We start from the raw sequence: 16,772 nt of genomic DNA, 5'->3' as shown, positions 1-16,772 counted from the left end.
GAAAATAAATATTAAAGAAGAGAAACAAAAAATGAAATGCAATAAATGGGAGATACATTTCAGGATGACTGTTGTTCATCAGACCTAGAGTATAACTTGTTCAAACTGGAACAGGCTCAAAATTTGTGTCTAAAGATAGTGCAGGACTCCATATCTGTTAGGTATTTTTTTCTTCTGGAGTTAACAGGCAGATGTGGTAAAAGCCAATGGGATCTCACTTTTATTATAAGATCCACAGTAATGCTGGCATATGGGTGAGAGTGAAAGCCAATATAGTAATATGTTTTTAATATGAAGGATTATACTGAAGACAGGTGTCTCTCTTAATCATCTTAGCAAGGGTCTTATGTTTAGGCTGTTTGCTTAGGTGTAGAATAAAACCAAATCTGGGGTGCCTGGGTGGCTCGGTCGGTTGGTTGTCCGTCTTCAGCTCAGGTCATGATCTCACGGTCCGCGAGTTCAAGCCCTGCGTCAGGCGCTGTGCTGACAGCTCGGAGCCTGGAGCCTGCTTCAGATTCTATGTCTCCCTCTCTCTCTGCCCCTCCCCCTCTCACTCTCTGTCTCTCTCTCACTCTCAAAAATGAATAAACATTAAAAAAATTTTTTAAATAAAAAAATAAAAAGAATAAAACCAAATCTGCCTGAATAAGGGGAAAAATATGTACACACACGTGTGTATGTATGTACGTTTATATATATATACTATATATACATATGTATATGTACACACACACACGTGTGCACACACACTTATAAATAGGCATAGTGTGTCTATGGAAAGATACATAAGAACCTGGAGATCATAGTTGTCTCTGTGTGGCTAGGGAAAAGAAATGTGAGGAGACCTTTTCACTATTTATCTCCTTGTTTCTTTTAATGTTTTGGACAGAATGCAGGGTAAGAGAGACAACAGACTGGGATCAGTAGAGATTGTCATGTTCTTGAATTGAGGAAAGAAGGGCCTGAATGAGAAAAGAAGGGGTGCTTGCTGAAGTCATAAGAATACTTGCCTGGTCTTGTGATAACCAAATGTGGCAGAAAGGTGGGGTGGCAGTAGGTACTGAGGGAGAGGCTGGAGGGCAGTGGTCAGAGATGACTCTTTGCTTTCTAGCCCAGGTTAACAAATCTGAGAACACCATGAGAACACTGAGGAGGGTGGATTACAAAAGAATAAGTGGCAGGGGTAGAGGTGGAGGAGTTGGAGGCAGAAGTTGTAGTTTGCTTTCCTTCTGACCCAAAACTCATTTTTGCTGGTCATATCATGTGTCTTATCATCCACAGCTTCTGGTCTTGTGAGATGATGGAGTGGCTTCTGGAAATCTCAGTGATGTATCCTTGGGAGGCACCACCTCAGAGGGTTGAGGGAGTGTAGTGCAAAATGTGCTGTAGGCACTCAACCAACCAAAATGGTATTTCTTCTATGGCTGAGAAGCAAAGGGGCAGAGGGGCTGATGCTTTGCAAAACTTCCCCCAGCTCTGTCACTTACTAAGTTAGTGACCTTGGGTTAATTACTTTGACCACTCTATGTCTAAGTTTCTTCATCAACAGAATGGTCATTATATCCTGATACCTCACAGGGTCATTGTGAGGAATAAATGAGATAATGAGTTTAAAAGTTTAGAAGAGTGCCTGGTACAAGGTAAATACCAGTAATGTTAACTAGTAGTGTTATACTTAATGACATCTTTTAACTGTTCTTGGCTTTTCTTCCCCCAGACTTGGAACACAGAAAATCTGGAGAATTTAATATACAGAGGAAGGATGTTTTCACCAGAGGCACATTAATGTTTCATTCAATCTTTGAACAAATAGTTTTGAGGTACTCTTAGGTGCCTAGGATTCATTGGTAAAGAAATTAGACACATTGCTGCCCTCACAGAACCTAGAGGTTTTTTTTTCCCAGAATTTCCTTGGGTCGTCTCACATGTAGCAATATATACTAAGTGCATGCTATATGCTAAGTGAATATACATGTGTGTGTGTGTATGCATTTATTCATTTTTAGTTGAGATATAATAGACATATAACATTGTACCAATTTTAGATGTACAACATAATGGTTTGATATATGTATAGATTGTGAAATGATTGCCACAATAAGTTTTGTTAACATCCATCACTACATATAGTTACAAACTTTTTTTCTTGCAGTGAGAACTTTTAAGATTTACTTTCTTAGCAACTTTACAAATATACAATACAGTTATATGCATTTATTTTTATAATCAGGGTATTTTAAGGAATATTTTACATTAAGATTTTGTTTAATGTATATATGAGCACATAATTTAAAATTACAGAATATAAAAGTTACAAACTGAAAACCAAGTATCCCTTCCCTAACTCCAAACTTCCCAGTTGTCCTCAGAAAGAACCTCCCTTACTTGATTTTTTATGTCTCATGACTGAGATAAACATATAGAATCATATAAGCCCCCTTTTCTTATACAATGGTTAGGGAAAGGGGAAGAGGAGGGTGTGGGATGAGTCAGAGGCCATTAGCTGACTGGAGAATGAGGCTTCCATAGAGACATTAAGAGGGAGAAAGTACATTAGGAAGACAGAGGAAGTAATATCAGACTACAAGGGTTGAGTAGTACCACTGAAGTAGAAGCAGAAAATGGAGACTTTTAAATCAATTTAAGAAAAATTTATTAAGAACTCACTATACGAAACATGTTAGAAACCAACAAGATGCTTATGGCTTAATGAAGCAAATGCAGGGAAGAACACACAAATGGTAATATTACAAGGACAAGCATGGCTAGTACAGCTGTCTACAACCTTCTAGATTCCTTTATGTAGAATAAGAAGAAATATTTCTGTGGGTTGGGCCTCCCAAAGTTCTCTCTTGGTTTGGACTGAGGCTGCCTCGTCCCTTAGTGATGCTGCTTTAGAGCCAGGGTCATCTGACTCATCTCTACTGGGCTAGTATAGTCCTCTCGTGTACCCAGTTTCCCCATCATTTATAATGACATATAGACAGTCCTCAGACATAAATTTGCCAGCCCTGCTCTTGGCCAGCTGATCTCTCCCTAGGGCACCTGCCAGCTAAGTTGGCCTTTAGATGATTTACATCTTGGTCCTCCTGATTCCACTCTAGCTCTTTGTGTCTCAGAAGTAAGTTGGAAGAGTCCTAAGCTTCCTTCCATTTATCCCATTATCAAGATGATAGCTCTTCCTCCCCTGCTCTGCCTGCAGCCAGATGAAACATCACAATAACTTGATTATTATCCAAACTTCTCACCAACCACCATGGAAGCTGCTGTCTGTCTTAAGTCCTTTTGGACAGACTGTCTACCTGTTGCTAATCCCAAGGTTTGTCAGAGGACTGGACAGACAGGACATTCATGTGCATCTCTGTTGTCAAGATCTTTCATTTTTTTTCTCTTTTGAGTGTTGTGATCTCTCAGTTGGCTCTTGCATAGTTGCCCTGGACCATCATCTCAGTCATTTCTTTCAAGAAGAGAAGTAGGTTCACAATGCGCAGTGCTTGACCCAGTGTTCTCTGCTAAGGCTTATCTATAGCTTGTTCCGCAGGCGGATCCTTCTCAGGTTAGCAAGGGCCCAGATAGAAGTGGATCCAGGATCCAGAGCTGATTCCATCTTCATTGTTCTTAATTTTCCAAATTTTGAGTTGGTCTGCTCATCATTGTCAGCACGCCAAGCCACCATTTTCCTACTGATCTTCACAGAGGGACAAGAGCTCCTCAGCAGTGATTTTCTCAGGGCATAGTAATTACATTATTATAGTACACATCTCTTTATGTTTCAAGATATTGATAGCAATACTATAAAAGCCATAAAATATATAACTCCCACAAGACTGAAGAGGTAGTTATTCAGTCACAAATATACAAGATAGAATGAGGCACTACCTTAGAATTATCATAGATAAAAGCCATTATTCCAGTAATTGGGAGTTCTACATAAAACGCAATTTATAAAATTAAGAAAAGAAGGCTGAATGTGAAACAGGAGGTGTTAGTCTTAAACATTATTCCTGAGCCAGGAGCCAGTCAGGTGAGCTTGGCGCACAAATTTGCTCTGAAATGAAAAGAAGCAGTTAAGGTCTGCTCCTGAGGTAGGGAGCAGAGCTGGCATTACAGGGTGGCTTTCTCAGATGGAGTCCTGGAACCTCCACTATTATTAATGGTAATAATAATATTAATAGACAAAAAAAGGTAAACCCAAAACTTGAAGGGAAAGGCATATAAACAATGGACAGTTATATGGACTTTATTCTTTAATTAAAAATGTGTAGTACTTTTGTCGCCTGAGGCTGTCTTCAAAATGTTAACACACTGGGCTTCATCAGATCTCTCAGGTACGTGGTATGGTACTCTGGAAAAACAGAAAGAAAAAAAACTGGGTGAGATTTCACAATACAGCCACTTTATTTATTTTTCAACGTTTATTTATTTTTGGGACAGAGAGAGACAGAGCATGAACGGGGGAGGGGCAGAGAGAGAGGGAGACACAGAATCGGAAACAGGCTCCAGGTTCTGAGCCATCAGCCCAGAGCCTGACGCGGGGCTCGAACTCACGGACCGCGAGATCGTGACCTGGCTGAAGTCGGACGCTTAACCGACTGCGCCACCCAGGCGCCCCGCCACTTTATTTTTCTAGATTTCAGTGACAGGGTGAAACATAGGGGGCCACTGCAATAGCAATAAGGAGAAACAAACTATTGAAGAGAGAGAAGGGGATGTGCTGTTCATGCTTCCTTCAATTAACTATCCTTTATTTTAATCTGGGCCTGCCCCTGCCATGTGTTGATTCCTTGCTGCCTTCTCTCTGTAGGCTCTTCTGGCTATTTCTGAACTGGGTCTGTGAGAACAGGCAACATCTTAGCACCTGGGCTTATCATCCAGGATTCCTAGATTCACAGCAGTTTATGCATTAGGTCAATGCTGAGCACTCTGGGGGCTGTGCATCCTGGGGTTATGACTGTATCTTTGTGACCAGGTGTTTGACTTAGGATTGCTTTGACCCTATGACTGTGTGGCCAGAGCCTTGATATTCTTGAGAGCCCTGTTTCTCAGGGAGGATGGAGTACAAATAATCTGATTTCATCATGTTGTGAAAGAACTGATCACCAGGAATCCTTATGCATTCTTCATGCATACATTCATTCTGTCAACAAATATTTGCTACAATAGCCAAGATATGGAAACCTAAGTGTCCACTGATAGATGAATGGATAAAGAAATTGTGGTAATGTACATACAATGGGATATGATTCAGCCATAAAAATGAATGAGTATTTTGCCATTTGTGACAACATGGATGGACTGTTTTTGTTTTTAGTTTGAATAAATTGAATTTAAAAACAACTGAAAACTTGAACTCTTAATAAAAAAGCACTTCATCATATTTTGTCTACTTTAGCCCCTAGTATGTGGACAAAAGATAATATAAAGAAAAGGATATACACATTTCCCCTGTGTCATATATAGGATTGCTTATTTAGATTTGATTACGTAAAAAATCTAGAAAGAAAGCAAATAAATGAAAAAATAAAAATCAAACAACTTATAATACTGCTCAGCTGAAAGCAAATGTAAGAGAAACTAAGTCCTGATGAATAGCATTTACTTTTCCATGAAACTCTTTTTCAACATGTTATATATTTACCAAATCACTACCATGTAAATGTTATGAATACATCCCATTATCTGTAAATCGGTAGATGCCATGAAAATTATAACTATAGAAAATTGTTAGTACTATAAAAAGGCTACTTTCTATGGATTAAAAAATATCTGCTACTATAGTTTCATAATAGAAAAAAATTATTGAGCACCTACTATATGCCAGGCACTGAGCTGGGTGCTAGCAGCACAATTATAAGCTTAACTGTTATGGTCTGTACCCTCCATAAGTGTGTACTTCACAGAGGTTAATAATGTAACTGCAAAAAAATGTAAGTATTGCCTGGTGTTATGAAGATAAAGCATAGGGATCCATATGATTGTATAACAGGTTAGCATAATCTAGCTTAAGAATGGGTTTTTTAGAAGTGCAGCTCGAACCAAGATGTGAAGAATGAGTAAAGAAGTGGTAGAAGAACATTCCAAGTAGACGGCACAGCAGATGCAAAGACACTGAAGTTACAGGGAACATGTTATCTCTCCTCACTTATTTATTCATTCCATACATGTAGGATTCCCACTAGTCCAGGCATCGTGATAGGTACCGAGGTTACCATGTGAATCGTATACAGCACACACACACCACACAGACCACCTTTGGTGTTAATTTTTTACTTTACTATGACTGAGCTTGCCATGTCCCTTGAGCATTGTGTACTGGACATCCTGCCATCCACTTATAGCTAGAACATTTCCTTCCAGATCCTGACTAGTCTCATTTTCCTTTCTTTCTTCATTCGTTCATGTTTGCTAAGGGCTCAGCATGCCTCAGATTCAACTGATGGTCAAGTTATAAATTCTCTGGAGATGGTACCTCTTTCAGCAATGTTGTAAGGTCAAGACTCACCTTTCGTTGGTCTGTTTGCTCTCTTTTCTCTCCCCTTTGATGGTTTCTGAAAGAGACCAAAACAACTTTAGAAAATGTATTGCCTTATAGACACTAAACGAGGGAAAGTTTGAAGAGAATCCAGTCCTAGGACTCAAAGAGAAATCATGTGCCTATACACGTGGAAAAGATGGTTACTTGATGCATTTTCAGGGGGACTGAGAAGGCGTTTTTTTTGCATCCAAAAAGCAAATGCTTTCCTTTATTCACTGTGTCTTAAGTTCTAATATTGGAAATAGACTTTTCACATATAGCTCTACCCTTTACTAAAATAAAAATACTACTGGGAGGGGTAACACATTTAGTTTTAGCAATCATTTAGTGATTGGAAAAGTTTTCAATCCTTTTCTGAAAGTAAAGGTTTAGAAGAAGGAATAAAAGGAAATCCTGAATATGTTGATGCCTAAATGGTTGAGTCAGCTGGCACTACCCAATATTATGCAATGTGGCATGGATGGGCCTAAATGGGAAATCTCTAGCTGGCTAGATCTCCCAAAGCCTGAGTTGCTACTGATATGGGCTTACCACTGATGCAACTTGGAGTATGAATTCCTTTAGGCTGACTGTTGTGATAGTGCTTTTGTCTCACTCAGAATCTTGCAACAGGGATTGTTAACCTGGATGTCCATAGAGAACTTTAGGGAGTAAAACAATACCCTTGATGGGTTTTAACACTTCCTAGCATTGGCAGTTCTGGTGTGTGTGTGTGTGTGTTTAAAGATAATCAGCTTTATTGAGGGATAATTAATATACAACAAAATCCAGTGATTGTATAGATTTTTATGAGTTTAGCAAATGTATGCAGTCAAGTAACTACCACCATAACCAAGATATAGAACATTTATATAAGCCCCAGTAGTTCCCTCCTGCCCCTTTTCAGTCAATATTTTCCCCTATCTCATCCTCTGATAACCACTGATCTGGCTAATGTCACAATAGTTTTGCTTTTTTAAAATTTCATAATTCCAAAGGATCATAAGTGTGTGGTCGTGTGGTCTTTTTGTGCCTGGTCTCTTTCTCCTAGCATACTTCTTTTGAATTTATATATGTTGTTGCATGTTACTAGTAGTCTGTTCCTTTTTATAGCTCAGCAGTATTTCACTGTATGAATATACCACCATTTGTTTATCCATTTACCAACTGATGGAAATTTAGGATACCAGACTTTCAGTATTTCAGCTGCTATGGACATTTGTGTATGTATCTTTGTGTAGACATATGTTTTTATTTCTCACGGGTAAATATCTAAGATTTCTGGGTTGTGTAGCAGTGCATGAGAGTTTCAATTGCTTCATATCCTCTCCAGCCCTTGATATTTACCAGTACCTTTAATTTTAGCCATGTTAGTGAGTGTGTAGTGGTATCTCATTATAGCTTTAATTTGTATTTCCTTAATGACTAATGATGTTGTGACTGTCTGACTGTGCTCATTGTCCATTTGTATATTTTCTTCTATGAAGTATGTGTTCAAGTCTTTTGCTCCTAGCCTTTTGTTAAATGGATTGTCTTCTTTACTAGGTAGTAATTTATAATTATATATTCTGGATATATAGTATATAAGTTCTTTTCAGATATGTATTTGGAAACATTTTCTCCCAGTCTGTGGCTTGACTTTTAATTTTTTTAACAAAGTCAAAGGGCAAAAGTTTTTTAATTTTGATGAAGTCCAGTTTATCAATTTCTACTTTTTTTGTTTTCTCTTTATATTTATTTATTTATTTTTGAGAGACAGAGACAGAGCACAAGTGGGGGAGGGGAAGAGAGAGAGAGGGAGACACAGAATCTGAAGCAGGCTCCAGGCTCTGAGCTGTCAGGACAGAGCCCGACGTGGGACTCGAACTCACAAATCATGAGATCATGACCTGAGCCGAAGTCAGACGCTTAACTGACAGATCCACCCAGGCGCCCCCAATTTTTACTTTGTGCTTACTGTATCCTATCTAAGATTTGCCTAACCTAAGATCAAAAAGATTTTCTCTGATTTTTAAAAATCTCTTAATTTTAGCTCTTATTTTTAGGTCTATGATCCATTGCAAGTTATGTTGTGTGTGTCAAGGTTCATATTTTTCCATGTGGGTATCTAATTGTCCCAAAACCATTGTTGAAAAGACTATCCTTTTCTGCATGGAATTACCTTAGCTCCTTTGTCCAAATCAGTTGACCATATGAGTTTACCTTTTGATTATCCCTCTTGTTTCATTGGTTGGTATGTCTGTGCTTTCACTAATACCATGCTGTCTTGATTACTATAGCTATATAGCAAATCTTGAAATAAGGTAGTATAAGTCGTCCATTTTTATCTTGTTTTTTAGAATTGTTTGGCAATTGTATGTCTTTCACACTTCCACATAACTTTAAAATTAGCTTTTTAATTTCCACTAAACAGCCTGCCAGTATTTTGATTGGTATCTCATTGAATCCACAGATCACTTTGGGCCAAACTGATATCCTAATATCTACTCTTCTGATCCATGAACATGGCATATTTCTCCAATTATTTAGGCCTACTTTAATTTAGTCAGTAGTAATATTTTTCAGTTTTTGGTATACAGGTCTTGTACTTATTTTTAAAAAGTTACTCCTAACCTTTTAATATTATTTGATGCTACAGTAGCATTTGTATTTAAATGGCATTTAAAATTTTTTTCAGTGTCCAACTTGTTTGTTGTTAGTATGTAGAAATACAACTGATTTTGATTTTGTGTATTGACTTCGTATCTTGAGACTTAGCTACACACAATTAGTTCTAATAGCTTTTTATGGATGCCTTGGGCTTTTCTATAAACATGGTCATGCTATTTTTGAAAAAAAGACAGTTTTTCTTCTTCCTTTCCAACACGTGTGCCTTTTCTTTCTTTTTCTAGATTTTGCACTGGCTAGGACCTCCAAGAAAATTTTGAATAAATATAATACATTTAAATGTGGTATCTTTTCCTCATTCCTGATCTTATGGAGAAAACAGTCAGTCTTTTATCATTAAATATGATGTTAACTGAAGGTTTTGGTCTATGTCCTTTGTCAGGCCGAGGAAGTTCCTCTATATTCCTACTTTTATGAGAGTTTTTCTTTCTTTTTGAAAATTATGAATGAGTATTAATTTTGCCAAATGCTTTATCTGTATCCACTGACATGATTACATGGCTTTTCTTTTTGGTTTGCCAATATGGTGAATTTTATTGCTTGATTTTTTTATATTGAGCCTATCTTATATTCCTGGAATAAACCCCACTTGATCATGATGTATCATACTTTTAATATATTGCTAGACTTTAGTTGGTAATTTTGTAAAGCATTTGGCCATTTATGTTCCCAAGGCATATGTGTAGTTTTCTTTCCTTATCAGAGCAGTCTGGAAACTGACTTTAAGTAGTAGTTTGGGGGCAATCATACAGCTCATCTCATCTTTTCCCTTCTTTCAGGGATTACAATTTTCTACAGCTTGTTGTCCAAAGTCTGAAAACAGTTGTTTCATATTTTGTCTGATTTCCAGTTGTTTACAGTATGAGGGAAATTCCTGTAGCAGTTCATCCTACATGGGAGGAAGAAGTTTATATCTTCTATATAATTTTTAAAATTTAATAAATTTAAAAAATTTTTAATTTTTACAACTCAGTCTATTTCCTTACTTCTTTTTTTTTTAAATCTTTTTTTTTAACGTTTATTTATTTTTGAGACAGAGAGACAGAGCATGAGTGGGGGAGGGTCAGAGATAGGGAGACACCGAATCTGAAACAGGCTCCAGGCTCTGAGCTGTTGGCACAGAGCCCGACGCCGGGCTCGAACTCACGGACCATGAGATCATGACCTGAGCCGAAGTCGGCCGCTTAACCGACTGAGCCACCCAGGCTCCCCTCCTTACTTCTTCTTATAATCATGCACTGAGATGCCCTTTGAAGCCACAGTTAAGTATGATATTTGTACTCTATGGCAATTCTTCAGATATTTGAAGGGAACACCTTTCCCATTCCCAAAGCTTCCTTTCTGGCTAAGCATCCTCAGTTACTTGAACTATTTCTTATTTGACTGAACTTCTAGACACTTTATATATCTGGCTAGGTTTTGTTTTTGTCAAGGTTCCTTTTTTAAAATAATGCTTATAGCTGAATACAGTTTTTCAGATGTCTGTGGACCAACATAGAATATTTATATTGTCCTTTTATACCCATGACAAAACCATCACCATTAAAAAAAAAAAAAGCTTCTATTTTAAAATGAAAGCGGACAACAAAAAAGCAGATTCTAATCTTGTGTATTTGATTACAAATTTAGCATTCTGAAGGCCAGATGTGATAATATCACCAACTTTCAGTTTTTAAGTCCTGTGAAGGTTTCTGTCTAAATAGTGGTTAAAATTATTTATTTCAGAAAAGACACTTGCCCTTTAAGAAATCATTCCTGAAAGAGCTGAGACTCTTCCAAGTTTGGTGGAGGGAGGCAAACTGTAAAAACTGTTGGTTGCTAGGGCTCTATTACATACAGATTTCAGTCACACAAGACCCAAATGAGGAAGTAAAACTTTAGGAGGAGCTATTTTTAGTCTCTCTCCCCTATGGGTAAGCTGATAGGGTAACTGCTGATTGGGAAAAGACAGTAATTCAAGGTTACAATTTCTCATGCCTAATCTGCTTTGTTTGACAAATCAAAAAAGAGAAGAGAGATTAGAAACCAGCTAGAAGAACTGTGGCATTTCCCTTTTATTCATTTAACAGCCTGAACAGAGTAAATCTGGACGGTTGGGGCATAGAAAAAGTATAATTACCGAACAAACACTGGAAAAGACTTCTGATGCCAAATTATTTAGCTAGAGGGCTGTCTCCTCTGAGAAACAGATTAATATTGGATTAGGAGGAAGCTCCATTTTTGGAGAAATTCCTACTGGTTATCAGTAAGTTTGTGTCTCTGTGGATGGATCATGACTGCTTCCATGTCTATTTGTCAGCAGAATTTAGTTCCTTGTGGTTTTATGACTGAGATCTCCATTTCCTTGCTGGCTTTCAGCTGAGGGCCAGTTGCAGATTCTAGAGGCCACCCACATTCCTTGTGTCACAGCCCCTTCTCCATCTTCAAAGCTAGCAATGATGGGTTAAGTCTGTCTCAACCTTTGGATTTCTCCTTCTTACATCTCATCCCTCTAACCCAGCCTGGGAAAGATGCTCTGACTCATGTGATTAAATTGGGCCCACCTGGGTAATTCAGGATTATCTCACCATCTTAAAGTCATTACCTTAGTTACATATGCAAAGTCCCTTTTGCCATGTGAGATAACATAATAGGTTCTGTGAATAGTATGTGGACATCTTTTTGGGGACATTGTTTAGTCTATCATATAGCCTATCATATAGGCTATAGAGGTATCCACAAGGCAAAGTGCAGACATTGCTGAACTACAGAACCCAAATTTACAAACACATCTACATAGCATGGTTACTTGGAACATGTCCTCCTCCAGTGATATCAAGACTCTTCTCTTTGACCAAACTCACTAGCACAGGTGATTGTCTGATCAAACTTTCCCTAGAAATATTCTTTATCACATTCTTGGGAGGAAGAGGTCATATATGTGCTATGTTCTCTTGTTATTTTCTGCCTTTTATCATTCATAGCTCAGTTTGACTATTTCATATGCATACACACAGCTTCTTTTTTTCTTTTCATATTTTTATTTAAATTCTAGTTAGTTAACATACAGTGTAAAACTGGTCTTAGGAGTAGAATTCAATGATTCATCACTTACATACAAACCCAGTGCTCATCATAACAAGTACCCTCCTTATACCCATCACCCATCTAGCTCATCCCCCACTCATCTCCCTCCATTAGCCTCATTGTCAACAATAGCCAAGCTATGGAGAGAGCCCAAATGTCCATTGACTAATGAATGGATAAAGAAGATGTGATATGTATATACAATGAATGGATAAAGAAGATGTGGTGAAATATTACTCAGCCATCAAAAAGAAGGAAATCTTGTCATTTGAAATACAAAGCTTCTTGAATCCCCTTTCAACTTCTTTCATGTATATACACACATCCTCTTTAACTCTATAGTCTATTCTCCTGAATTTTTCTGATTTCCTCTTGGGGGAAGAAACATTCTTACTCTCCTTTTCTCCATTTCTTCTTTGTTTCATTTGTGAGCTAATCATTCCAAAGTAAAGAAAATTTAGGAAACAGCTTATTTTCAAGCTGAAGCCTGCTTCTGCACATTTAGCTAATTCTAAATGGCAATGAGATTGAAAGAAAAAGCTCAAAATTGTCACCTTGAGAAGTCAAAGCTTTGATAACCACGATATATCTCTACATCTGACCCTGTGTTCTGAATTTTACACTTTCATATCATAGAAATCTATTATTATATCAGCACACTACATACTTTGGTGGTTTGAATGACTCTACCATAGGCTTAGTATTCATTTATTGAAATTGGATAATCAGTCCCCAATTTCCTGTGTTGTTTTGTTTTAATGTAGCAGGATGATGGGTTGTCCGGGTGGCTCAGTCAGTTGAGTGTCAGACTCTTAGTTACCACTCAGGTCATGATGTCACAGTTTGTGGTATTGAGCCCTGCATCAGGCTCCCTGCTGACAGTGCAGAGCCTGCTTGGGATTCTCTCTCCCTCTCTCTCTCTGCCATTCCCCAGCTCATGCTCTCCCTCTTGTTCTCTCTCAAAATAAATAAATAAACTTAAAAAAATACACATAATAGGATGCAATGAACGACTGCTAATGTTATCCATCTATTTTCTAGTGGATCTTATAATCAGTACACTGACTGAGCCAGCCAGGTGACCCAAAATTTTATTTATTTATTTATTAAAGTTTGTTTATTTATTTATTTATTTATTTATTTAAGTAATCTCTATACCCAACGTGGGCCTCAAACTCACAATCTTAAGAGTCCCATGCTCTTCTGAATGTCAGAATGGCTAAAATTAACAATACAAGAAAGAACAGGTGTTGGCAAGGGTGCAGAGAATAGGGAATCCTCTTGCACTGCTGGTGGGAATGCAAACTGGTACAGCCACTCTGGAGAACAGTATGGAGTTTCATCAAGAAACTAAAAATAAAACTAAACTATGATCCAACAATTGCACTATTAGGTATTTACCCAAAGGATACAAAAATACAGATTTGAAGGGGTACATGCACTCCAACGTTTACAATAGCATTATCTACAATAGCCAAACTATGGAGAGAGCCCAAATGTCCATTGACTAATGAATGGATAAAGAAGATGTGATATGTATATACAATGAAATATTACTCAGCCATTAAAGAATGAAATCTTGCCATTTGCAATGATGTAGATGGACATAGAATATATTATGCTAAGCAAAATAAGTCACTCAGAGCAAGACAAATACCAAATATCATGTAATTTCACTCATTTGTAGAATTTAAGAAACAAAACAGATGAACATATGGGAAGGAAGGGAGTAAAGAGAGAGAGAGGAAAACAAACCACAAGATGCTCTTAATGATAGAAAACAAACTGTGAATTGACAGGGGGAGGTGGGTGGGAGATGGGCTAGATGGGTGATGGGTACCAAGGAGGGCACTTATGATGAGCACTGGGTGTTGTATTTAAGTGATGACTAACTGAACTCTACTCCTGAAACCAATATTGCACTGTATGTTAACTAACTAAAATTTAAATTAAAAATTATAAATAAATAAATAAAATCATTTGTGAACATTAAAAAAAAAATCAGTATACTGAAATCTTAAATAAGATGCTGATCTGAAGCATTTACTCATCTGATGCTTTTTACCAAAGTGAGTAAGAAGGTTACCTAATTATTAGCAACAACCAAACTTCTACTACAGGCATTACTGATATAAAGTCCAACCTTACTCTACAACTTTGCCCAAACCAGCCCAAACCACAAAGAAGCATAAGATTATTATAAATCCAGGTGCAACTTTGTCCCCCATTAAGCACAGGGCCACTTTTATAAAAGTCAATGAGGAGGCTGCTCAATGCAGTGCTATTTATAATAGCAAAACTATGGGAACATCCTAGGTGTCTACTGATATGGAGTTAGTTAAATAAATTAAGGTATATCCACAAAATGGAATATCTCACAGCCATTTAAAATGATGCTGTAGAAAAAAAATAAATGATGCTATAGAATGATACTTACTGACATTAACAATTTTCTTGCTACATTTAGTACAAATAAGTTAGAAAACAGTACATGTGGTATTATCCAAACTGTGAAAAACAGTCCTATAATATTATTCCAATTATGGAAAATAACATAGATTCCAGAAAAATCTGGAATATGTACACCAAAATGTTGTCTACATAACTATTTCTTTCTTGTGGAACTATAGATGATTTTTACTTTCAGTATAATTGGTAATGGGTATGTAATACTTGGTAATCAATAAAAGTTAATATTATTTTTATAATATTATTTTATATTTTATTTATTATTATTTTTATAATAATATTATTTTAACAAGTCAAGGGGGAACCATTCATCCCACTTTCTTTTCCTCAGAAACCTAGACTTTTAGAGATGAGAAGGTGAATCTTATGGTCATCTAATTCTCCCCTCCTCTCACCAAGCTTCCCTGCTTGAACTCTGCCAGGTCCATAATCACTAACATTTAGAAGTGTTTTCACCATTTTACTTCATTTAAATGTTCACAGTGAACTCATGAAGTGAGGTAGGTAAAGCAAGGAATAATCAGCTTTGTCTGGAAACCAGAAGTACCTTTGTAAACCTTAGAAATGTTGCCTCTCCTAGAAAGCCAAAGCAATGTTGAGTCCCATCTATATGGGCTACAAACTCTGAGGGAAAACCTTTTCCTCCAGCCACTTGCTGACTTTTTGCCAGTCTGAGCTCAGTCAATGAGCTCCAGAAGGCAGCTGATCAGGAGGTAGCTGCAAAATAGCAATCTGTAGAGAGGACAAGCACTGACTCACCACATTCATGAGAGGGGCCAGGCTGCTTCTTCTTCCTTTTCCTTAGTGTTTTAAAGGACACCATCCCACAAAAAACAACAAACATTACAAGTACAGCCGCAATCCAGAGGAAGTGGCCTTGTTCAGGGTCTTTATCCTTAGGTTGTGCATCTAGAAATGACCACAAGTTTTCAATCAGCCAGGAAGGTTGATTATAAAAGGTTTATAATTACGGTTGTCTTCATTTACAAGTCAACATCTCCCCAGGGTTCTACTGCCAGAGGAGCCTGAAATCCACAATCTGAGGCCATAGAAAGCCCGAGTCACAGGGCCTCACAGCTAAGAACCAAGCCATTGCTCCTGGCCAAATGCTTGGACTAAGCTACCTTCTCTTCCCAGAGGTTGGGATGACAAGGACTGTGATCTAGAAGTAGAGTGTCAAATTGGCCCTTGGTTCTGTGCATGGATATGGTACCCATGCTGAAGGTTTTGAATGTATAGTCATCTGTGCAGCAGCATGCTTCCTCAGCCCAGGCATAGTCAAGCCCTGGGGTCCTGAAGTTTCCCTTATAATAATTTTTCCATCCACTATCATCTGTAGATCAGGTGTCAGACATACCTCACTTGGACAAATATAACAGCTTCCTATCTCCAGTTTTGCTTGTTTGTTTATTTGTTTCTTCCACTGAGGTCACAGTGGAAAAAGCAGGGCTTTCAGAATGTATCACCTACTAGAAAACCTTTGATATCTTTTCATGCCCTGAGGAAACCGGTTTGAATCAGCTCCTGGGAGGTCAGGACATTCTTTCCTGCATGGGGACTTCTAAGTGTCTACAAAGTTGAAAAACAGACTTTGGAGAGAAAGCTTATAACTGAGTGGCCCATTTTATAGACAATTTATGGGAATGATTTGAATAGTTAATCTCAAATTACAGGCAAATAGGAACCACTGACCTATTAGTTTAGCTGCAATTTGTGGATCCATACCTTGTTCCTAAGACATTAAGAAAAGGAGTTGCTGCCATTACAGGCCATTTTCAACACTTTTTTGAGTCTGTCCCAGTTTATCCCACTTGAGCCTGTTTGGCATTCCCAGTATAGAGAAGTTATACTTGATAACATGGAGACTGCTACCTTTTGACACTCAAAAAGATTCCTTGATTCAGGGTCTACTCAATTTCTGATCAAGCCATAGAACAGGGATACAGAGAGGCAAGCCCTGGCTTCCTGAGGCAGCTAGAGCTAAAACATTTCTGAATATGGTGATAGCTGGGAAGGTCTTGACAGCAGTGGAGAAACAGCAGAAAGGTGAGACATG

At 37.8% G+C, this 16,772-nt stretch overlaps 1 protein-coding gene across 3 annotated transcripts in view; it reads right to left on the bottom strand.

Moving 5' to 3' along the window:
* Positions 1 to 2,636: 2,636 nt before the first annotated feature.
* CD86 (CD86 molecule) overlaps positions 2,637 to 16,772 on the bottom strand; it is a 67,326-nt gene continuing 53,190 nt past the window's right edge. For 2 of the 3 annotated variants that reach the window (XM_043594306.1, XM_043594305.1), the window contains exons 5-7: positions 15,476 to 15,625; positions 6,503 to 6,548; positions 2,637 to 4,345 (exon numbers count right to left, since the gene is read on the bottom strand). In XM_043594306.1, coding sequence (XP_043450241.1) covers positions 4,252 to 4,345; positions 6,503 to 6,548; positions 15,476 to 15,625 — 290 coding nt within the window. In that variant the 3' untranslated portion in view covers positions 2,637 to 4,251. The remainder of the gene's footprint in view (positions 4,346 to 6,502; positions 6,549 to 15,475; positions 15,626 to 16,772) is intronic. The other variant, XM_043594309.1, reaches the window with a different exon arrangement.

The sequence above is a fragment of the Prionailurus bengalensis genome, chromosome C2, assembly GCF_016509475.1.
Source record: "Prionailurus bengalensis isolate Pbe53 chromosome C2, Fcat_Pben_1.1_paternal_pri, whole genome shotgun sequence".
NCBI classification, from domain to species: Eukaryota; Metazoa; Chordata; class Mammalia; order Carnivora; family Felidae; genus Prionailurus; species Prionailurus bengalensis.
This window is presented reverse-complemented; position numbering and strand designations above follow the sequence as displayed.